The following is a 24,988-nucleotide window of genomic DNA, read 5'->3' as shown; positions in this document are numbered from 1 at the left end:
ATAAGCTCCTCCATGAATACGTTTGCCTAAAATTTCTTCCATCAAATTAGTCGTGTGTTGTGCCTGTATCTGCTATTGCAGAAACACCTAATTTTCACAGCTTCCTCTAAGTGAAGTGAGAAAATAAGATAAAAAAAAAAATCCCATCAACAAAACCAGCTTTTAAGAAATTATGGATTAAAATAGCAACTGGCAGAGAACATGTGAAATAGATGCTGAAATATTTTACCTGCTTGATTCTCCCAAGCTGCCTCTTCTCATCACTGTCTTTCTGCTCCACACCTAATTTCTTCTCCTGGCTTACTCCCAGCTGCTCCGTGAGGAAGCGTCCTGCAGTAACACTGAGAATAAGCCAACATCCAGGCAGCGCGAGGGAGGCACCAGAGCAATAGGTACAACCATAGTCCTGAGAGTTCAGGTTCGGCTTGTTAAAGCTCAGTGGGAGCCTATTACAAATACAGAATTAAGTGGAGTTTCCGACGGCTGCTTTGCAGTTCCATCTGCAGGAACACTCCATGAAAAAAGAAAAAAAAAAAAAAAAAAATCCCATTTTTGCCTGAGCTCTCACCGAATGAGCCCTGACTGGTGCAGAGGATTCCCTTTGAATAGTCTCGTAACATCTTTGCACAAGTCAGTTATGTCAGGGAGAAATTCTCTTTAATGAAATATGTAAATCTCAGGACTTTTCAGCATCTGACACTAAAAGATAAGGAACGGCTTTAAAGGATTTTGTCCTGTTGGTATAAAAAGATAAAGCACAACTCATACTCGGAATATGACAGCAAGCTCCTGCTGTGGATTCATACGGGTTTGGGAGAAATCACAGGCAAATTAATTTGGTGACTTGAACACAGGCAAGGTGCTTGGAAGTGTCCCGAGAGTTACTTCATCCTTAAAAAAAACAGCATCAAGAAAATCAGCTATCAGAACTTTTTTTTTTTCCTTTCTCTTGCAAATAAAGTTGCTATTAGAAAGATAAATGAAGGGAATGTTTTGCCATGGGTATAAAAGACTTTCCTATTAAAAGGTAAACCAGATTTTCCAAAAGGCTGAAGTCCCACTGGCGAACTGGATTAGAAAAAAAAAAAAAACCTCTGAGCAAACTCCTCAGAAATGTACCATAAGGAAAATGGAACCGTCCTCAATCTAATCGTAGAATCACGGAACGGTTTGGGTTGGAAGGGACTTTTAAAGATCACCAACCCCGAGCCCCAAATCTGGAGACACAAGGCTGGAAACAATGCAATATAAACTCCGAGCAATCTGATGGAGAGCTGGCATTTTCAGGGCTAGGAAATATTCTCAGTTCTGAGAGAGATCAGAGCAGAAAACATGAATGGTAACACAGAAGAATGTGATCTGGTTGTAAAACCTGCCATAATACAGAGCCGATTTGACAGAAAAGATTTTCTTGACAATTTCCTAATAATACTAGCGCGGATTAGGGCAGCTCTGTAATTGCCTGCAATTACTTAAATAAACAGGATCATTTGATTCGTTTTGTCATTGAAAAAATTCAGACCTTCTGAAGGGACAAGAGCTGTCTGCAGTTTTTCAAGACTCCTGTGAGAGCGAGCCAGACTTGCCAGGTAGGAGTTGTTACCTCCAACACACAAGAGACTGCATCAGTGTCTGTCACAGCCTGAAAGGAGGCTGAAGAGAAGCCAGGAGAGCTGTCTCTGGAGCTCGGTGATATCACCTCAAAATGTCATGACATTAAATTCAGATCTGACAAAAAGCTTTTGAAAACTTGCAAATTTAAGTTCAGTTTAAGAAACCAAAAGTGTATTTGGTTGCCTGAGTCGTTCTCGGGTGACTTTGACCTTTCCTTTGCTGCGATTACTCACCAAGGTGAGGGGAAAGGAAAATCTATAATTGTCACAGAGATCTAATACCTGCCAGCCAGTCTTTTGGCACAGAGCTACAGTATTTCACAGTAGCCTGTCAAATTTCGTGCACAGTTTACAGCATTATGGTCCCAAAAAGTCCTAAAATCATCCTCTTCTGGAGAAGGGATGCTATTTTCAGCAGACAACCTCCCGCTAGATGGTTGCGAGCACAAAAGGAAGGACCAACACACGGATGGTTTGGTGCCGAGAGCTCCGTTACCTGCTTTGCTGCTGCATAGTCCGAGTTTGGAGCGAGCCTCCTCTCTGCTGTGCTCTGGGGTACGGACAATGCTGCTGGAGCTCACCAGCTCCCCTGCAGAGACTCCATAAAAGGGGCTTTTCTCAACCAGCACAAAGGCACCTGCAATTCGAATGGACACGAAGGTTATGCTCAGGGCCAGTTACCCATACTGCTCTTAAACACCCTGTGTACAATTTAGAATACGGACGCGTTATTTAGAAGAATACGCTGCGAAGTCAGACTTTGAAATGTCTTATTTTTAGTATTTTTGCCAGAAGTATTTTCCCTCACCTCATGGGCTACCATAAAGATGCCAATGTGGCATTTCTAGCATTGTTTTAGTGAAAAAATAAAATAAATACCTGTTACTTTATTTATAATCTTTTAAAAGTTTGATTCATAATTCTGCATGAACTATGAAATTTTTTTTCTCTAAAGTCATCCTCTTGAAACTGAACTATAAGCAGCAAACATTCTGAGAAACTTATGTGCAAAGAAGGCTCAACATCTGAATTTTTCAAAATCTGCAGTATGCAGAAGTACCAAAGCTTTTCCTAAAATCTTTCCATTTGTAGTCTTCCCTCTACCTGTAGGACCAAAGTAGTTCTCTGTCAACACAAGCCTGAAAACAGTTTGCCAATATTAATTAAGATGGCATTAATTAATGACTGTCTAATCTGGAATCTGATACAAATATTTCTAAAAAAAACCTACAACACCCAAACTTATCTCCCCTTTAGGAAAAAAATTATCAAAAAAAGGCAGAGGAAAAAAAATTCAGCTTCAATTAGGTCTTTTCTGATCTCATGCCTCTAATTCATGGCATTTATATATTAATAAATATTAATACACATTAAATTATTGGCAAAAATTTAAGTAGAAAATATCGATGCTGGTAGTAAATGAATAAAGCAAAGTTAAACCTAATTTGGTTATTACGGTACATTGGATCCTACTGAAAAGATACTAAAATCTGAAATTGTTAGTAGTTGTTCACTGAGCCTGGTGTGTGATTTCAAGGAAGCGCAGCTAAGAATATATTGAGTTAGTTATTGATTTGATATGGACACGTTCTGCTTGCAGCTGCAATGTTCCTGAAGCATGCGCAGTTATATGTAAGATGAGATAGACGAAGCAACTCAATTTCAAGCCATTACTTAAACACTCTAAATTACCACAGCTCTGAGAAACAGCGTTATCCAAAAGGCAAACTGCTGCAAAGAGCACAAAATTGTTTTTTCTTACATTTGTTCAACTTGTTATTCCGCACAATCATTTTCAACTATTTCAAAGCCTGCCTAAAAAATTATTTATGTTATCAACACTTTTAATATTACTTCCCTCTCACATTCTCCCTCAATGTTTTGTTACTATAATGTTAACTTTTCAGGACAGATATTGCTTCATTTTATATAGCAGTGTACACGCTTCTGGGGCTTAAATATAGACTTTTTGAAATGATTCTTCTACAGTTAAACTACCATTGCTGCTGAAGCCCCATTTTTTAATCTTGTGACACGTGCACTGTTTTGGTAGCGTAGGTCTATTCCCACAAGAGGCTCCCAATCTGGTCATTGCTTTAGACACCCACCCTTCTCCGTTGCACCCTTCGTAGCAAACAATCATGACACAGGTCCCCATAGAGCTACTCAAACCAGATGGAGAAGGTTCACACAGCAAAAACTTCAGCATTACCTCTTGGGGCACGTTCTCAAGGAGTTGCAGTTACTGTACAGTAAGTATCTTCTCTCTTACGTACTCTCCTATTTTTGTGCATCTTCTGTATATAAAATTCACATTTTGGTCTTCAGGAGAGCGGTTGTTCTGTGAATGTCCCTGCACCTTCAACAAACAATGTAAAAAGCGGGTCTTCTTCACCCACTTCTCAGTTCCTTCACTATAAAATAAGAATGGTTGATGTGGGTTGCACACAGGTTCCCTGCTGAAGCTATAGCATGTGACCGGTGTGTTTACACAAAGGCTTACACTAATTTAAATACTCGGCTATATGCATAAATTAATTTAAAAATGCTCTCCAGAGTTTCATAGCGAGCAGAATATTAGGGACAGCACGTATCTAATTCACACATCTAAAACAACCCACCCCAAAAAACAAATCCCAGTTTCAAAATTCCAAATGACTGAGGCCGTTACGCTTGAGACAGAGGAAGCCCTAAATAAGAACAAAGATGAAAGCGGAGGAGGCAGAACAACTGAACGTCTGTTTAATAACTCTGTTGATATTCCTGAAATGTTACACCCAAAAAAGAAGTGACATAGAAAAATCCATAGCATTTGTCAATTGGAATGACCAAATTAACTGCCCTGAAGTTGTTAGGCGACTGGGGATATAATGCAGGAGTAAACAGAGAGGGAAAAAAAAAAAGTATTTCTTCCTTTATCTGGTTCTTTTAGAGAGGAAAAATATATAATAATATAAATATATATATAATTTAATGACTTTAAGGAATAGCATAACCAAACTTGTTTATTGCATTAATAAACTTTAAAGAGCTTTGCCTCAACATGACATTTAAGAAATATAAAGAATTTGAACAAATCTGACAAAATAACTTTTCAATTGCTTTTCTTAATGCATAGGGATCTAGATCATTTTAGGAGCAATCAATCAGTTGCATGAACAGGCTGTGTAGTCAACAACTTCCTTCTGAAAAGGCATCCTGCACTAATCCACCTACATGAAGGTCCAATAACTTTATGTGGGCAGCAACATACTGAGGAGTAAACCCAAACCCAAAACCTCAACGAAACAGATTTATAGACTCTATAGGGACTACACTCTCTTTCACCACCTTTGTTTACAGGAACAACAACTCACTCACAAATTTATTCAAATGCTGAAGTGTGGAGAGCACCAGGACTACTTTCTAGTTTATAAAAAGGTTACAGTTTAAGGTCATATGATTTCAGGACATAAAAACATTTCAGAAGACAGATCCGATTTTGACAAAACATACTAAAAATATTCTATAGTCAGTCATTTAAAGTGCCCCAACTGAATTTTGATGAACTTGCCACCTACAAAAAATCTGCTTTTAGGGAAAGCGCGATCTATCTGTTAAGCATTAATGTATGAATTAATGAATGTCTCTGACTAATGCCAAGCAAAGAGAAAACACGATTTTTTTTCAGAAGCTGACTCATCATATATTATTTTTAATGATACATTCCATAAATTACAGTTTTAAGATTTTTATGCAGTTAAAAGCACTGTTTACTTGAACACCTTTCCTATTTCAGTAACTTTAGAACTGGGCAGACAAAGGACTACCCGACAGTTTATGCCTTTCCCACTTGACTATTCAAATGGAAGAAAAAGGCCATCAACCTTTCCCAGTTCCTTACCCCTAGGTACAAATGAAAGATCAAATTCATATGCTCTCACACAAAACTAATCATTTTGATATAAACCCCAGAAAGAAGTGTCTTCCTAACACAAGGGTTAATTAAAAACCTGTAAGAATAAGCTTAACTAAAGGATACATTTCCATAAACGGGAAAAAAATCCACTCCACTCTCTCTTGTGAAGAGTTAACAATGTCTTTGTCATCATCAAACCCACATAATACAAATATTATTTACATGCCAATAATGGACATCCTTAAGGAGAATAGATGAAGTGTGATAGGATTTTATTTACTCACCTCAACATATAGACTGAATTCCATCTTCTCATTCAGCCCGTATTCAGCCTGGATTTGCTGCAACCCCTCTGCAACACTGTATTAATTATTATTTCCAACCCATTTATATGGAAAATCCTAACTCATAAAGCAGAATCCCACTGTGCTTAGAACTAGACAAACATCAAATTAAAGCTCAGGTTTCTCCAGATTAAAATTCCAGGCTCCTTCTCAGCACGGAAAAATACCATAAAATTTTTATTAGAGTAGGTCTTCCATGCTCTTATCAACAGGTAATCTAGCATTTGTATAATGGTCTTTGTTGATTTGTAAAGTATTTAAGGAAAATAAGAAACAAATTGCTAGAATGTAGAGCAAGAGATGAAGTATTCTTTAATTCTTTTTGCATGAAAAACCTATGTTCAAACTGACTTGGTCTTGAGCATCTTGCTTTTTCTAGCATTGATTTTCCAGACGAGAAAGTATTTCTTCATTCTAGAAGTGAAAGAAATAATTATTTATGCATGTAAATTCTACAGACTGTCACACCTGCTGTCACAACTGCTCAGTAGCAGCATTTAACACTGTTGGGAGACAGATGCAGATCAATTAGCCAATTTCCGCTTTCTAAATCTGCTCCAAACATTGTCCCTACACCTGATGGATGTATGAAATGTATAGCTAAAGCAGAGGCCTGTTGTACCCACAAAAGACAAAATACACCAAGCAAACATTAATATTAGCTTGTTTTAAACCTGAACACAAGCATCTTTAATGTACCATAACTGCAAAAGCGTTTTTGTGCCTAGTAAAAATAGTATTGCCACCGTGCCTGATGTTAACTGCATGAAGACCCAGCCTGGGCTTGTTACCAACATGTACTGAGAACTTCCTGTGTAAACTGGATCTTGGTATGAGACGTTTCTTGTTGGGATGTACGTTAAGCACCAGATAACAGTAAAGCCCCTGAAAATACAGCCACAGGTTGAAGTGAAGTGTCCCAGAACCCATAACTCGCTGATGGCTTACCTACCTTCTAAACGTTCTCATCACAGCAACCTTTAATTCTCTAATCGACACACATAAACACACATATTCAGTAACAACAAATTTTATCAGAATTTTGTGGAACAATGGAATGAAATAAGATTATGATTACTTTCGTTAATTTTTGCATATGGAATGTAGCACTGGCAAACATAAAATACAATTTCAAAAATGTGCAAAATTTGTGATGCTGTCATTGTGGTGACTGATGCACACACAAAAAATGTGCATGAACAAATCCAACACAAGAAACAGGGTCAAGTACCAAAGCTGAATCACTTCCAGCGATATTCTACAGACGAAAACCAAAAATAAACCAGAAACAAGGATCTTCCACTAACAAGTAATAAAAATAGAATATTGAAACAAATGTGTAGAAAATGGATGTTTAATATACATCTAAACAAGAGGTTAAAATTCAGCTATCGTGTTTTTACTGATGTTTCAATAACAGCCAGCCAGAAGAACGTGACAATTTCACCACTAAATATTTCCTTCTATTTTACACTACATAATTTGCCTTAATGCATTCTATATAATGTGAGCAGTACTAGCTAGTTCATATAGTCTATATTACTTGAAAGAGAATAAACAGGAGAAATTAACTTGCCTCCTAAAATTTACCTCATAGGAAGATATTACTAGAGACATTATCACTTTTTCTAGGTTAAATACACAAGAAGAAACAAAAAATAACAAAAGAGAAAAGAGGATGTTTAGCTCCTGTAATGATTTAGACGTAAGAACCAAAAAGATTTTCAGTAGTCTTTAAGTATTGTAATTCTTGAATGCCTATGCAGGATTTAAAACGATATTAAGTTGGTGTTTTATCATAGAAAGATATTAAAAATTATTCCTGTAATTAGTTAACTTCGATTGTGTTGTTTTTTGTTTTTTAATTTCCTTACCTGAAATTGGAAAAGAAATTAAAACTGAGTAACTTATAATACATCTGTCTTTCATACAGCCATTGTGGAACTGGTGTTGTTTCCATTTCTCCTAAATTACAGCCTGCAGAAAACTAGGGAAAACATTAAGAAAAAATATACAAGTCCCTTTCAAAAAGAATTTGAATCTTCATTATCAAAGACAAAAAGCACGAATACTGATGACCTCAGTGGTGGCTAAATTCACCACTTGTCTACCAATATTGTCAATTTTGTCTACCAATATAGTTTTTGTTTTATTTTGAACATGCTTACAGTTTCTACATGCTTTTATTATTTTAAATATTAAGATGTTTCTAGCATTCAAAATATGTCATTATAGCACATACATGCTATTCAGGAAAGTATTCTGGCAGATGTTCAAGTCTGTCAAGAGTTAGGAAAGCCCCTCAGCACATTTGAAAATCCTTTTATTTAGGCCCACTGATTATCCTTCTTGTTTAAAAAAAGTGGTTTATCTCACACAGAGTACATAAGAAGGAGAAATCTGAATGCACTTATTCACTGTTAGCAAGTAAAACTATGAAATATCAATTTCTTCCCATCACTACAAGATATAATACTGGAAAAGAGAATTAGACTTGTGTAAAGATCTCCAGTACAAAGTGAGCAGATATAACCCCCAGCTCACCACAACACCTTCTGGCAGCAAACTCCAAAAACCCTTTTCTCGAACCTCTGCCTTATTTTTCATGTAGGCAAACAGCATCTTACAACCAAATCAACAGCAGGGTAAGCAAATAGATTTTCATTCTCCAAAGAGAATGTTCACACCTGCGTGAAAGGATATAAAAATGATGAATTGTAAATCTGCATACTTTCTTTTCAAATTATGGACCAGAGTCTGAGTGACAAGAATCCAGTAAAGTGGCAATGGGCAGATGTACTTCTGTAGAAATCTTCATTATCTTTCATGGGAGTATAAGAGATAGAAGACTGGCTACTAAGCACTACCTAATTGTTTTGAATGAATAATTCCGTGGTTTAGTCAAAGCAAGTAGTAAATCTTTTATTACAGACGTTTTGGAACACATCACTTTGTATTTAAATCAAGGTTGTACTTCAAATTTCTGTACTACAGCAAGATTTCTAAAGGCGAAGGAACAAGGTCACAGTCTTTTTTTCCCAGTCAGGGTCCTAACATTTATCTTTTTTTTCCCTTCCAGTCTGGTTTTATAAAAGCTTGGTACCTCCACTCATAGCAAAAACATCTTCCCCATTTTAACAACAGTAATTGCACCAGTTCCTAAGCCAGGTCTGTAATTTTCTAACATTCAAATCACGTATCTCATACATACAACAAAAAGTTTAACTTTAGCATCCAGCAACAATCCAATTATGTAAATTATGCAATTATCACTTCTTCCACACAAGGTTAGTGTCATACTCGTTCTAAACTTCACTGATGCTAAAGAGAAAAAGGGCTTCAAAGTTGAGTTGGCTTCAAAGACATTCAAGAACTGATGAAACATCATGCAATGTGGTACTTGTATTCTTAAAAGGTACTATCTTTAGGGCTTCTTTAAGGAATATCAGTACTCTGTGCTCCTGGTGAGATGGATTCACTCTATAATCTGACTGAAAATTAACCTGGCAAGCAGATAAACACACACATAAATTATTTGCATTCATTTTCAGCCAAATTAGTGAGATGATCCGCCATACTGGCCCTGAAATCACCAGTGCTAGTGCAATGGAAAGAGTGGCTTAAAAGCCACGCTCTTGCCAGCCTTACACAGACTTAAACCGGTCACGGAATCTCATTCTAAGTTAGACAATAAACTTTGCTCTTTTGTTTTTTAGCATCCAGCTAAACAAAGCCAACAGAGGACTCGTTTTTTAGGAGGGACCAGCAAGGTCTTAAGCAAGTCGGTAACATAATTGCAATGGGAATGCAACATGATAATAAATAAAAACATTCTTTCTGTGGAAATGTCTGGGTTTATGTTGCTCTGTGTACCGTACAACACTACCTTTGACACAAATGAAGCTGTAACGGTCCAATACACTTCGTTTCGCATAGCTGTATTCGTAGACACAGCCTGTAAATCGTATGGGTTGTAGGGAACTTTAAAGTTATTCCTGTTTCGTTGAAGACAATATATATATTCCCCAGTATCTTTTAGCAATAATGGTTTCTGTCAAAAGAGGAAATTATTTACATGTATATATATAATTTACTTTTCACGATTACAAGTTATATATCTATATATTTGACTATGAGAAGAAAAGTAAAAAAGTACCCAACTGTTTTGATAAGAAGCTTAATAGCAATGCTGAAATGACTAAGTTATTCTATTATCATGACATTTTTCTGTTATTTCCAATCTAAATAATTATTTTTCAGTTCCACCAACAGCTAGTTAAATATTACTAGTTCTTGTTAAGAAAACAGTCTCATATAACCCTATTAATGTTACCCAAAAATTTTAATTTTTTTAATATTAATTTTTTACCCAAACCTGAACAAACTTTTTAGTAGTTCAATTTCTCCATCTATGAGAACAGTGGTAAGCACTATTAAGACTAAAAATACCACTAGTAAGGCTCTTTAGCAGCAAACACCTACACAGTTAAAGATTTTAAGTATTAATGATATCCTTTTTCAGAGGAAAAACTTCTGGGAAATAAGTATTTTAGATGATAACCAACGTAATTTCTAGAATGTAATTGCACAGGACGTGGAAAAGGGAAAGAAAAATTCACCGTAAGTGTGAACTTCTGCAGTCGGGACACATCAGTCTCTCGAGCTAATTGTTCACACGATGGTAATGTTGTTTGCCAGCCAAGTTTGCCTCGAAGCCTCAAAATATGCATTATAACATCATCATCAATTGGTTCTGGTACATTGAGAAAAGAAACAAAAACAGTGTTGGCTTTTTTCCCCTTAAACATAAAACCTTTACATTCACTACACAAGCGAGCCAGCCACTCACTCTTTAGCTTCATTGCATAAGCCTTAACAAATGTGGAAGATTGGTCTAATACTATTTAGACTGAGCTGGAAGACTCGGAAAACATGTCTCAGAAAGTCCTTCTCAAAAAAAATAAAAGCCATTAGATATTCCAAATGTTTTTTTTTCCTGCAACTGAAGAACAGCAGTTCAAGTGACTTCAAAGTAATATCAACTTCCAATGATTTTACACTGCTCTTTGGTGTAATTTACACAGCAAAATTCAAAGTACTCAGTGGAAAAAATATGATTTACAGGCCAAAGACCTTCTCAAATGCTAAAAAGACTGAAAGAATGAGAAAAGACTTCTGAAGGCAGAGCAAAATCTTAGCTAAACAAAAAGACTGTTGAAAGTGAAAGAATAACAATAAAACTTTTCTTTCTAATATTTAAAAGAGATTCATCTTTACATGGAAAGATATTACCCCTTTAGAAATCAGACCAATCTAGCCCTTTATAGGTGAACACCACTCCAATTGAACAAAAGATTCTGTAACGTTATGGAAAGCAAATTGAGAAGTCCCGGAAAGCTTAAAAAAATATTTTTTTCCCATGGTTTTTAACCCCTATTAAAATGTACAGAGAAAAAAATTTTGCAAAAAATAAAAAAATAAAATTGGAATCCAGTTGTGATATCACTCCCTCCCAGTTTTCAGTCTGGGATATTTTTTTCCCTGTGGTTTTTAACCCCTATTAAAATGTACAGAGAAAAAAAGTTTGCGAAAAAGAAAAAAAGAATTGGAATCCAGTTGTGATATCACTCCCTCCCAGTTTTCAGTCTCAGTGACAGATATTTTTAATGGAGAAATAATGATCAAAATCTATTCTTCCTGACACTAATCCTGGAAGATACATAGGAAAACATGACTACTCTTTACAAATCTTCCAATGAAGAGAAAACTTACTGTAGCTAACAATAAAATATACACAACATTAAAATAAAAAAATCAAATGCTGTCTGAAATTCTGCTCTGAGATCAGGTATACAAAAAAAAAATAATCAGGTGAATACAGATGTTAAAGTTGTTGGCCTTTGAAATAAGGTTTAAAATTATAGCACTCCCATTTACAGCTGTATTGGCTCTTCCCCTACACGTGTACTCTTAAAGGCAGGAGAGGGATGAGGAAAGAGAATAGCAGTTGAATATATTCTTCATTATATGAATATAAATCTGAAGTAAATACATGGGCTGTACAGGCCTAACTAACAGCATAGTCTGCCCCCGCAATGCTACTACTTACATACTTGTTTTATCGTAAGTATGAACTTTGCCTCTCAAAGACTTCTTAGAAGATCTTTCAACTTTTGGTTGCTCACAAGTCTCTTTATGGCTACTTAGTTCCAAAATAGCTTTTTGCATTTCAATCTTGCTAATGTTATCTGCAACTGACAAATTAAAAAGGAAAATATTAGTAATTTAAAGCAGATCATCATGCACAATTTTTTCCTAATTTAAGTTACCTTCCTACAAGTTTACATTTCTGTGTCTACTTCCCCAAATACATTCTGATGGTTTTAATACTTGCATAGAGAGAGACATACACACACACACAAGAAGCTGTTTCTTTTTGTAGATAACACGTTAAAACTTGTATTCAGATCATCACTTGACATCAGTTACTTCGGTCTGGCTGGGTAAGAAATGCAATACTTGTTTCCGGTGTATCCCATGAAGGAAAAAGGATGACGTTCACTTTGACTTTTGTCATTTGTTTGTCCCTGTTTATTGCTAGAAAACATTTTCACTCATTCTGAAGGAGAGAAAGCCTAGATGCCAGGAAAGCTCAGCAGTAGCCAAAGCATTGGTGCCTTACCAGCACTGTTGTAGCCTCACATACACAGCACAGCATCCTATGTACTACTCGGAAGAAAGTCAACTCCATCCCAGCCAGATCCAGCATAACCCTACCCCTCAATGCCTTGTTTAACAAATCAAAGTTTTCCAGTTTGATGTTTGATGTGCTGAAGACTTACAGGATATGATTGACTCAAAAAACTTTTTCTGCAAGTTTCACTCAAAGCATATTCCCAAAATTACTGATATAACTGAACTCCAGCTTGCAGATTTGCCTAAATTTTGATCCGTTGAAGTCAGTTTGAAACTTGCAATGACTTTCAAAGAAGAAGAATTGTGATCACACGGCCACCGAGTCTTTGTGAGGAGTTTCATTTCATTGTACGTACAACTTCCATGAATTACAATTTTGTATTTTAGAGATGGCCTCACTTCACGCTTCCAAAAAACCCAAGTTGATTGGAGGACAATAGGAAAGACAATCGTATATTTAGTTTTCATCAACATCTGGTGGAGTAAGTATATTCAAGACCCACTACACAGCGTTCTCACTTAAAGAAACTTTGAATAGGTAAATATACACAGAAAAGAAGTATGTATAACTACAACTTTTTGAAACCACAAATAAACACATACTCCTATGCACCTTGTAGTTGGTATACAGAGTTAAAGTCAGTGGTTTTATCTCCACTATTGCATTTTTGCTTTTTGTTTTTAAAAAGATGTCAAGTTTTGCTCGAGTCTTCACCACCTACACAGAAAGTGTTGTTGGCATCCTTGTAATGCCCAGAGAAAGAAGAGTCTAAGGGCTTTAGAGAGAAGGATAGAGTGTATGTTTATACTATGGCTGCCCACTGCAGTATTATGTCTCACCAAATATTAGAAGTCCAGTAAGACTGCTATTTTCAGTAGAAAAACAGAAAATAAATGTTCAGTCCATGCTTAAAAGCAAAAACTGGAATGCTTGTGACTTACAGTATTCTTTGTTAGAAATGCACTTGAGGACACCGTGTATTTACAAATACTTGGAAAAGAATTTTTACAATGATGAGGAAAGAAAATAACATCTTTTATTACTCCAAATCCTGTCATTTTAGTTACTTTACCATATACAGGAGAAGGCGGTGACGTGTCAAAATCATGCTGAACTCCTTTGCAAGCAGAAGCTGTGGGCAGTGCCTTTTTCAAATTCTCATTCTCTGACATTAAGGACACAGGTTTTGTTATGCTCCTTTTTAACTTCACTGTCTCTTGCTCTGACATGCTAGAAGGTTGACAAACAGATTCTTCCCTTCCCTCCTTATGTATTCTTGAGAGCCTAAAATTGAACAATATACTCTATTAGGGAAAAATCTGACAGAGTCATACAGGCAAAATAGAACAATCAACTAAAATACGACTAGTATAACGGTTTGTATTTATGACTAAGACACAGCTGTCCCATGGCATAGAGTTACAGCTTTATTCATGATAAATAAAATATACAGTGAAGGTGGTGAAAGAAATCAAAATAAAATTACAGGCTTACCTCTTGTGCTCTGACACTATGGGCATCAGAAGGAGTATACATAAAAACTGATCATTATTTTGATTAGTCTCAAAGGTATGAGAGCTTCAAGACTAAACTAAGTTTAAGCTCTGAGAAACACAACTAAGAAAATAATGCTTAAAAAACCCAATGGTATAATTTGTTCTCATTCTTAGTAATTCCAACAGTATGGTATCTACTATGAAAGTACAAAGAAGGCAATAAGTTTTATTTTCAAAATTAAATTCTTTCCTAGAAATTAAATTCTTTCCTATAAAATAATTTTTTTTGCCTAGAAAAAGCATAAAAATTAAGAATACTGTAATACAGGATTTGTTGGGGTTTTTTTTCAAGCTCATTCTTAGATTTGTAGACTAACCTGGAAATCTCTAAAATAAGTTCAAACTTCAGGTAGCAAATGGTAACCCCCAATAAGATTCTTCTGTTGACTGAAGCACGATAAAGTGCTGGCAAAGTCAAATCTAGTATGTGAAAGATGCAACAGAAATCTGTGTTAGCAGCCCCTGATATACAAGTAGCAGCACGTATGTGCTTTTCTCAAGACAGATGTAGAAAGCAAAAATTTTATCTGGGTAAAATGCACAAATACAAAATAAGTTGTACTGTGAGCACTGAAACTAATGAAGACTGGCAGTTTCTGTGCTTTAATATTCCCTAATCACTCTCCAGAAATACTTTAATCTTCAATTTCCATGCCCAAATTCCTCCTTTCAGCTTTCTCTCACATCACCTACTAATTAAACTAGACAACTAGCAGCATGTATAGTGGCTGGCGATACAAGCCAGAATGCAGATCCTTACTGATCAGATACTTTCTGATATCTAGGATGGAGACCATTCTGACTGGCTCAGGACTGATGAAAATTGAGGTTCCATTACACAAAACTTAATTTTTCACAAACTGAGAAGTTGTTCACATCCTCCAGATGTTTACATCTCTCATATAAGTTTAGATGCAAGAGATGAATTAGTGAAAAATCCATTGAGAAGATTGGATTACCCATTGACTAGACTGCATTCTGTTTGCAATGATTTCACTAGCATTTTTCCAGATTTTCAGTGACATAAACTAAATCAGACTCTATTGCAATGGGCAAAAATTACAAAGTTTATGCTGAAGCATCAATCCAAACTTCACAGAATTCACAAGGAAGCAGTCAAATAATTCAGTAGAAGACATCCATTGCTGTTTCAAATTCTAAGTAGCAGAGAACAAAAAGCTATCGTAAAGAAGTATAATTTCACATACGCATTTCCAAAACACACGTCTTCCTCTTTTATTGTTGCTTTGTGTTTCCTTTCTGTTCTTCCTCTGTAAACTGCTGTGCGAAGACTAGAGTATTTCTTCTCTAGTGAGGAGGACTGGGAACAAAGGGCAGGGAAATACACCAATTTCAATAATTATTTAGTGGGTGGACATATATCATAAACTAAAAAATCCAAAGAAGACTTTTTTTAACAACTATGGAAAACATTTTCGAAAGCACAATTGATGGCTTAACGCATCTTTCATTACAGATGTTTTCTGAGTTAAGATATACAGCATTTTATGTGCATGAGAATTTACTTATTAAAAAGAATCTTAATAAATGACTTTAAAATAACCGTGCCCAGAGCACTAAAATTAATGTCTAGTATTTTCATATGGAGTATAAAATTGCTTTCTCCTATTTCCATCAACCTAAGTCTAGTTACAAACCTTCAGAAAAAGAAATTCTAAATTTAGAACAACAAATCATTATTTTTCAGGACACTCCAGCCAAACACTAACTAAAGGATTAGTTTATATGAATTTCTTTCCTCCAGGAAAATGCCTCAAGATAAATAGCAGGCTCTGAAGTTTCCTTGCAACATTCCTAGGAGGAAGACTTTCCCTCCCACGACTGCACAGGTATTAAACATGTAATCCACATTTTTTCATATAACATTTTCCCAGGCAGGGAAGGTTATCCAGCCAAAGGATGCCTGCCTACTCATTAGGTTAACATCACTTTTTTCAGTCTTACAAAACATCCCAATATCCCCAAAGTTGCACTGACAAACAAAATGAGCTGTGCAAAAATTACTTTGCTATTAACATTGTTGCAAACTCCCAGAGCCCCTATATTCTACTACACGTCCATTTATATTTTGGTTTTGGACCACTCTGAAGACACCTCTAACAGCTCAGCAAGGCTACGCTTTCAGCAGTCACAGTTGCCCAAGCCCAGTGTCGGGTCCAGAAGCACATATGGAACAGTGCTGGCTTTAATTTAGGAGTGCACATTGCTCCAGCATCAGCAGCGACTGACCAGAATTTTCAAAGATCTAATTTTGGGCACCCAGATTTAGAAAAGGTTCAGAAACATACATGCTTTTGCATTTAACTCTAGTTTAAGATAATATATAATTGTAACAGTAAACTTTGTTAAAAGTCAGGCTTTTACTATAATGGAACTATAGCTAGGAGGATATTAACTGCAATTATAATATTAACACATAGTCTAGTTTAAAATCATGCATATTCTCACCAGTTCACTATTGTCTTTTTCACTACTGTCAGCCGGGTCACACGCAATATCCCTGCCTTTTACCATAAGCAGTACCTCTGTCCTCTCTGGTTCAAACCTGAGATGAGATACTAATTTTTCTTTCAGCGCTTTGTTTTGCTCATCCATCTGGGGCAGGTATTCTTCATCCTAACAGTAAGAAAATAACTATTGAATTACATCTGCAGCAATGACTGTCTCCCCACTATGCCCTCAGCATGAACTTCATAGTTGAGCAGATCTGCGTGCCTTATTAGTAATCAGGTGGTGTTTGCATATCTGCCTCTGCAGTGTTGGAACTGAAATTTCACAGAGTTGACAAATTAAAAAAAGATAATTGTTCACTAAGTGGCAAATTAAACATTTATTTGCTTCGAAAAATGAATAATGTAGAACTATAAAAGCAAACACAATTACTGCATTAATCACAATTTAGATAAAAGAAGAATGTACATTTTTACAAGGAGGTCTACAAGAAAAAAAAATTCTGAATTTTTTTAGTCATATCCCATATACAGTATACATGGAAAATATAAAAGAGTCTGAAAAGATATTTTGAGGATTTTTTTAAATCCTGAGCCCAGCCAAAAATAGTAATCTAAAAAATCCACTTCAAAAAGACCATTGCACTTTCTAACCAGGAAGACATTAATACAAAGTAAAAAAAAGCACTAAAAACCAGGACAGAGCAGAGGTCTTCATTCCTGACTTGCAAGTCTCACTCAGATACCGCATTCGCTTAGTTTCCCAGTTAGCTCTCCCTTCTCCATTCCCTCACACACTTCAGAATCACAGTATCATCAAAGCTCAGACATGATAATACGTAACGAGGTAGAACTATTAAGTATTACAAACTCTAATTGGTGTCTCTATCTCCAGAACCTGATTTGCAACAGTTACTTATGAACTGCAAATATGTACATATAAACCCAAATTTAGATCAAAATAGATAACCATAGATCAAAATCTGCAAAACTATGTGAGCTCACTGCATAGAAGCTTGAGATGTAACATCATTGGAGAAAACAGAGAGGATGACTATGACCCACTCATTTCATTAACTTCTTAAAACCACCTTTTGTTTTGGCACAAGGATCAAAGTTTATTAGTCAAATTATAAAAACAATCCATAATTTTTTTAAGGACTCAGCTGATCAAATAATATAAGGACTTGAAACCCAGCCGATGGTCAATCAAACCCAGCTGACAATTCAATCAAAATACTTGATCTTTTCAATTGCCAGGAAAAAATGTTGAGGAAATAATAAAATGCATATTTGCTTGAAAAATGTATGATTTGTTAGAGCCTCTACCTGTATTGTAGATATCTTAGTATCCACGCATGTCAATATTTAGGTATGTGTAAATGAAAACCTGAAAGTTTGGTGCTGTAATAAAGGACAAGATACCCAAGACACATCAGTGTTATCTTCCAGGATGATTTTCCCTCAGCAGTTGTAAGATGTTTAACTTGTATCTAATTTTCATTGGTAATGATTTAATGACTTCCAACAGTTAGTGTATGATATATATTTTCAGAAATAAAACACACAGCTTTCTTAACTGCTTGGCTTTTTCTACCAAGGAGCAGTGACCCAAGCTCAAAGACAGCCCACACGCGCCAGGATATCCATAGAGCGATGCTGCCAACAACCTGCCCTCAGACAATCCTTGAACCAGAAGTTATACTGGTCTAGTAAATCTCAGCTGGTAATTTATGTTATTGCCTGTAATATCACAAAATCTTACACTCTTCAGGGTCAGTTTTGCTTTCTTGCTATCCTGAAGAGTTCAGCAGCTTTAACAGGCATGGTCAACTTGTTTCCACACCCCTCATCATATCAGAACCCCCTCTAAATGCAGGAAAAGTGGAAAGTTAACCTAAGCTAAGCCACAGCTAAAGAGAAGCCCTACTTTTCCATTATAGATGACAGCTTTAATATTTCTGCATTTAAGGATTGATCTTTCAAGCTTTCTTTCTGCACTGAAAAAGCGCAGAAAGAAATGGCTGCTGGCCTGTCCCTTACCTCCACCTGGGAGTAGGGTGGACGGGAAGGCCCCTGTCCACCAGTGGCAGCTGTTGAAGGGCTGTTGGAGGACACCCCTGTGGGCTGTTGGGGGGCTGTTGGAGAGGACCCCTGTGGGCCGTTGGGAAGGACTGTTGGGGGGTTGCTGAGGGCTAATGCCTCTCCCTACCCGAGCCAGGCTGCCTGACCTTTGTAGCAGTGGCCTTCACTCAGGATGTACCGACCTCTGACAGGAGGCCGGTCATCACAGCAATAAGCCCTGCAATTGAGAAGTCAAGGGATGTCAGGTTTTGGTGAAAACCATTCAATATTTGGTGAAAACGATTCCATGGTAATGCTAAATAAAGCCAATGGTACATGAATTCATTAATTCCTTTCAACAAATTCTGTAGTACGTGTCTGCATCATGGAGAGATGCTTCAAGCTATGGGAAGTTCAACAAGACATTAATAAAGCAAATACTTAGGTGAAATAATCAGATGGTACTACACACTCACCAAAGTGGATTTTGTAAAGGTAAAACTACTTAGTACTTCAGTATCTTGAAATCATTCTGCTTATAAGTTTTCTTGAGTCCCCTGCGTATACAGATCATATCCTTCAACTTGTTTCTCATTAATCACAATATTATTTCATAATTAAAAGAACAAATTATACTTTTAAGAAATGTATGGATATTTTATCTGACCTACCAGACTGTCAGAAATCTGCAAAGGAAAATAAAAGCCTGCTCAGGACTAGCTCATCCATACTTGATTTGACCATATGTGGCTTTCCCTAAAGATGTAAATGGTGACTAATCCTTTATTTGTTAATCTGAAATGCTTATACTCAAATAAAATATTATTTTTTCAAACACATTAATATTAGTAAGTCTGGCTTGGTGAGTCAGTAACAAGTGTCATACTAAGGGAATGGAATCTCAAGAGATATAAAAAATAATTAAGTACTTGCAGGAGGCTCATCTGTTTTTCCACTTATGCACAGGAGATTTACATGCAAAGCTCCCATTGAAGCCACTTGTAATTAACATTGAGCAATATAAGAATACAGAAAATTGGAATGCTGAAAAAAAGTAGCATTTTCCAGCCATTAAAATGTATGGCTTAATTTGTATCTGCAGATTTTTTTGTTTATAAAGTTTGGGGTTTATGAAAGATTTAGAAAGGATGACTCCTGAGAGCTGAGACTTTCAATATTATCCTATTATTCTAGGACAGGTTCAGCTGAAAAACTTTCACTTTTAATCCAAGAATAAAAAGTTCCTTTCTAAGTGCTGCTACGAATCTGGATGCAATTAATTTGAGAAGCAGTTCCAACTATGTTTGCTGGCTTAAAAAGCAAATGGCTTGCACAAATCTGGTTAATACTTGAAACCAGAAACATTCTATGTGGCTTTGAAATTAACTTCAAGTGTTTTACCTTTTTTTTGTTACATATGACTATATTTACACCTTGTAGATTTACGTAGGGTGATTTTTCTCTTCGCATGGGAATTTTGTGCTGAGATAAATAACATTTCTGCAAAACTGATTGAAGGGTAACATGCTCCTAACCAAATAAAGAAAACAAAATTAAAATGAACACATGTTGACAAATTTACAGTTTGCTAAAGCAAGCATTATACTTTGTTAGGGGATATGAAGTAATGTTTCTACAAGAATTGTGACCCTAAATCATTACAAAACTAATCCAAGGGTATTCAGCGATGACTGGGTAATATTAAGAGGAACCGCGCTTTCCCAGTTTGATTTAGAAGTTCAAATATATTTAAGTAAAAGTCTTTAAATCTTTAAATAGTGCATTCACTGGGTATAATAAAAAATGACTAGAACACGCTAATCAGCAAAGCGACTAGATCCACCTGAATCCTACAGATTTTCACTGAATTATTTTTATCGTAATCACGTGAAGGAATATTTGTAAGAGATGAAGGTTCCACTGTGTTGGGAATCCCAAGAATGACATGGATAAACATCTATGGACTCAGAAGAACTCTTCTGGCAGTTATGAGCCTGCTAGAATAGGAACCAATAGAGAAAAATTTTTACTCACTGGTACAAAATGAAGAAGCCAGAATCAAATGCATTTTTGCAGCAAAACCAGTACCCGATTTGAAGAAAAACAGTATCTTGCCTCATTTGGTGTGGTGCTTAAGTACTAAATTGTGGCCCTATGGCAAAGACTATGCAACTGTATGTCCAACTTCTGTGGCCAAAGCATCCTGACACTCCTGCAGGATCCAGTGGAGAAGAGATTTCTTGAAGAAGCCTTTGTGAGTGTTTTTTGCAGAGATATGGGCAATAACAAGCACCCACTAATTTTCAGGAAAAAATGGTGGAAGCCAGTGTTTCCCTGCAGCCTCTGAGGCTCTCCTTAGCCAAGCCAGCTCAAATGCCCCTCAGGTATCCCTTCGCTGCATGACTGCTCCCATTTGTCTACAAAGCATGCTGAATCTTCACATGCAAAACACAGTGTTGTGTTTTCTGCCTTTGCTTTATTTCAAGTGGTTCTCTTCCTATCATGAGCGCAGCCTGGGACTGCACTCTGAGCCGCTTTCACATTAATTACAGTGACACTGATCAGACTGCATTAACTTGACTGCACCATGGATGTGACATACAGATTGTCCCCCAATGGATTCTCTGTTATACAGCAAACCGAAGTATTTTCTCTTCACGGAAATGACCTAAGGCACATAGGTCATGGTCTGTTTTGATCTCTCAAATTTACAGGACAGGATATGCTGTAAATTAAATTTTATTTTATGAGCTCACTAGAAAGAAAACAAACACAACAAACAAGGGTTCAATTCCCTTTGCATGTGAATTCACACTTAATTTGTGAGCTTTCTAACTCACAAGTTTTCTGTTTCATAACTCGCAACTCGTAACTCTCGCACATGTGAGTGGAACAGTTACCTACCAACGGTGAGAGTGCTCATCTTTCCCATTCTGTCAGGGTGCAGGCATCTCCTGTATCACAATGGGATGCACGGAACCCTCAGCAGCCCAGCTGCTGTTGGATCCGCTTCCAAGACATTTTGGGTATGGATGTAGCCCTGCTGTTGAGAAAACACATCAGTTTCAAGAGAAGAACAAAAAGACTTAGGAACAGGATTATACACATAAATGATAAGATATAAACCAAAAGTAATAATGATGTGTTGTAGAGATATGGAAACTTGTGAACAAAACCTAAACATACTGCATCAGAACTGACACTACTGCAAATCAGACTGTTCCCTGATAAAAAAATCACGGTCCTTATGAAACATTGGCAGGACTGTTCTGCACTCTTTTTCATATGAGCTAAATACTTTTATTATTCCTTTATTAATGCTTTAGTCAAATTTCACTATGTCAGTGTAAAATCCATTTATGGTTCTTTTCTTAATTTGCCAGTACCAACAACAGAGAAAACACCCTCAGGATTGGCCTTAATTGCCAACGTTACAGTCAGCTCAGCTGTTTTCTGACCATTTTCTGCTGGGACCTGGAAGGCAGCCTAAACATTATCCAGAGGTCAGCAACAATTACCATGGAATACAACAACTCTTATAAAAAAAAAAAAAAAAAGACATAAAGCCATGTAGACTGTGTAGACTGGACCCTTATGATATTCAAATAAACATCACCTATTGTTACACATTAAAATTCTCCACTTTGTGAGAGCTAAGCTTTTGCCTGAAGTTCTACAGGCAGAAACTGATTCTTCTAAAATAAACCGACAAGGCTGTTCATGACCCTGCCTTCTGCAGGATTTGTCTTCTCAGTTTCATTTAAGATGTAACAAAAATGCTGACGTGTGTCAGCTCTGCAGACTTAACCGAGACTGAATTCCTAGTGTTATGCAGGGCTAGTCTAGAACCTAATAACGGAAGTCAAAGAATATCCTTCAAAATGTATTAATAAAGAAGAAAGATGGATTTTATCTTCTTTAAAAGCACAGCTTTCACAGCAGTCTACTAGTCAAGCTACTGATGTTTGACTCCACTAAAATGTTCCATGTTCTAATCTTTGAAAAAGCCAGAAGGGAGAAGCACATACTGGCAACAAATACGCAGGCAGGTACCTGCTCCAGCTCTTGTTATTTTTTTAGAAAATGAATGTGTTCCACGTAGCACTCTGAAATTCTTCACAGAAAAATATTTTGCCAACTACGTTGGCAAAACTTTGTTGATACACAGTTTACAATGGCTTCCATTATTCCCTATTACTGAAAAATGTTAAAAGCAGCAAATTTGACTAACTAGCCTGAAAGTAGACAGCTCTCATCCCATAGGATCTCAAGAGGTTTTAAAAAAACAAACCTAGGAAAATATATGAATAGGAAAAAAGGAAAATTTAATAAGTTGTTAGCCAAAGATGTTACCTCAAGAAGTCAGTATTGTCCTTCTCCCACAGAGGGTTATGTATTTGCCTTTATTCCTCAGTCATTGACTGTCAGGAAATGCCCTTTACCATTTGTCATTACAGGTTATTTACAAACTTGATGGAATGCTGAAGAAGGGTCTGGGCAATCAGATGATTAAATATTTTGTGCCTTAAGTAGAAATATTAAGTAATAATTAAAAATGTCATCCATTAATGCATAAATACAAACACACATGCAGATTTTTTTCTCATTTCCATTACAAGATTGCTGAAAAAATATTGAGTTGACAAAGACATATACCACTGACTGATTATTCATGCCCATCAACGTTCTCATTTCTCTAGGCTAGAAGATTCAAGCTGAAAGCCGTATCATGAATGATTTTTATATTCATAAACTGTGTACTCACAATACAGTAAAAGCATTGCTGCTGTTGGTGTAGATCATCCTTAGAAAAAGGGAAAGATCTAAGGGAACATGAAATTTTTTGGTATTAATAATGATGATTATAATGCAGGATTATAGTACCTGTAACACATTGTTTAAAGAAAGATCTTTTCTATTGGGCATCCAGTAAAGAAAAACCTGATGAAGCTGCATACACATTTCCAGTAGAGTGATTTTTAACTCTGTATCAAAAGAAACTTTTGAAACTTCCAGTTTTCTCTGGAAATGTCACACTGGTTTCTACGAGTTAGTCATCAAAACTAATCCAGCATTTTGGAAATGAAACTCCTCAGTGAATCTTTACTTCGTAAGCAAGGTAGCTTGCTCTTAAAAAAGAAAAACAAAGCCTAAGCACTATGTTGCATTTCCATTAATTGTAATAATACCAGGGCATCCTTTCTATTCAGTCAGCAGACCATTAGATCACACACTCTTGTGAGCACAACTCCCACTGTGTCTGAAGGAGGGAAACAGATCTATCAAGGACCCCACTGCACCAACAGAGCTACCATGAGCTTTGTGTTTTGCCTACCTTTGCACTGAAGCTGAGGAGCTGCATCTTTGGTGCGTTTGAAACTGCAGCTGAGCTCGTGTTGGAGACAGAGCGCCCAGTATGGAGTCTCTCCCTCTCTCCACTAACTACAGTCCATCCTTAGAGGGATCAAAATGTCAAACAACAGGACATTATTCAAATAACAGCTGAACATATATAATAATATTTACAGATAAACAGCAGGAAAGATACAGAAACAGCAACGTTTTTTTTACCTGATACGGTCTAGTTTTGGCCAGAACAAACAAGGTATCTTGCTTTTCTTTATCCACATATTTGCCTCAGTACTGCTCCCTCTCACCTCCAGTACTCAGTGGTGTACAGGAAAACTTACCTTACGGTAACCAGGAGATACCAGGAACTGCTCTTCCGTCTTGCTAGTAGGGGATAAACACACACATTATATTTCTCACAGACCATCATCAACTCTTCTCTGCTCTCTTCTCATTAACTGCCTTTGATAGTAAGCAGCACCAAATGCAGAGTAAGGAATTGCAGACCCAGACTCAGTATGAGGAAATGGTTTTTACAGAAGATGACTGATACGTGAAATTCATTTTCAGTTTTCATATTGATGCATCAGGATATTTATTTCTGGTAAAAGAAAAAAAAAAGTTTTATTAAGCCATATAAACATTGTAAATTGATCATGTGCAGTTAGTGTTAGGGATGAAGATACCAAACTATAAGAATAAAAAAACAATTCCAAGTCAGTCCAGGCAAAGAGGAGATAATCCACAAAAAGTATATGAACTCTTTTGAAGAAAAAACATTGGCTTAAAGCAACCACTAGGGACGTAATTCAAGATTTTTAACAAAAGGGAAATCTGGGATGTTAAGGCTCAAGAAACTAAGAAATGTTAGCATCAAATAACCACAGCTACAAAAAAGCATGAAACCCCTAGAGAGGTGGTTGCTTCCACTGCTCAGTCCCTTCAATTCTCTGAGTAAAATTCAGGCTACGTAGAAGCTAATGTCATAAAAGAAAA

General features: G+C 36.5%; 1 protein-coding gene across 1 annotated transcript; it reads right to left on the bottom strand.

Moving 5' to 3' along the window:
- Nucleotides 1–8,754: 8,754 nt before the first annotated feature.
- Nucleotides 8,755–24,593, bottom strand: DNAH14 (dynein axonemal heavy chain 14). Its single transcript, XM_074169155.1, has 11 exons — nucleotides 24,334–24,593; nucleotides 23,979–24,097; nucleotides 23,409–23,466; nucleotides 22,997–23,167; nucleotides 21,548–21,683; nucleotides 16,578–16,745; nucleotides 15,317–15,429; nucleotides 13,625–13,836; nucleotides 11,969–12,109; nucleotides 10,475–10,608; nucleotides 8,755–9,906 (listed from the first exon to the last, which is right to left on the bottom strand). The coding sequence occupies exons 6-11, from the start codon at nucleotides 16,722–16,724 to the stop codon at nucleotides 9,568–9,570; spliced, it is 1,086 nt and encodes a 361-aa protein (XP_074025256.1). The 5' UTR covers nucleotides 16,725–16,745; nucleotides 21,548–21,683; nucleotides 22,997–23,167; nucleotides 23,409–23,466; nucleotides 23,979–24,097; nucleotides 24,334–24,593; the 3' UTR covers nucleotides 8,755–9,567.
- Between the last annotated feature and the right edge of the window lie 395 nt (nucleotides 24,594–24,988).

Source organism: Numenius arquata, chromosome 2, assembly GCF_964106895.1.
Source record: "Numenius arquata chromosome 2, bNumArq3.hap1.1, whole genome shotgun sequence".
Lineage (NCBI taxonomy): Eukaryota > Metazoa > Chordata > Aves > Charadriiformes > Scolopacidae > Numenius > Numenius arquata.
The sequence above is the reverse complement of the archived record's forward strand: the minus strand, read 5'-3'. Positions and strand labels throughout refer to the sequence as shown.

Excerpts from the sequence above, each read along its gene's own strand:
- DNAH14 (XM_074169155.1), bottom strand. The coding sequence starts at position 16,724 with ATGGATGAGCAAAACAAAGCGCTGAAAGAAAAATTAGTATCTCATCTC. Across the intron at positions 15,430-16,577 it reads AAAAAGACAATAGTGAACTG|TCCTCCTCACTAGAGAAGAA; the intron begins GTGAGAATATGC and ends CTTTGTTCCCAG. Across the intron at positions 10,609-11,968 it reads TCATACTTACGATAAAACAA|AACCAATTGATGATGATGTT; the intron begins GTATGTAAGTAG and ends TCAATGTACCAG.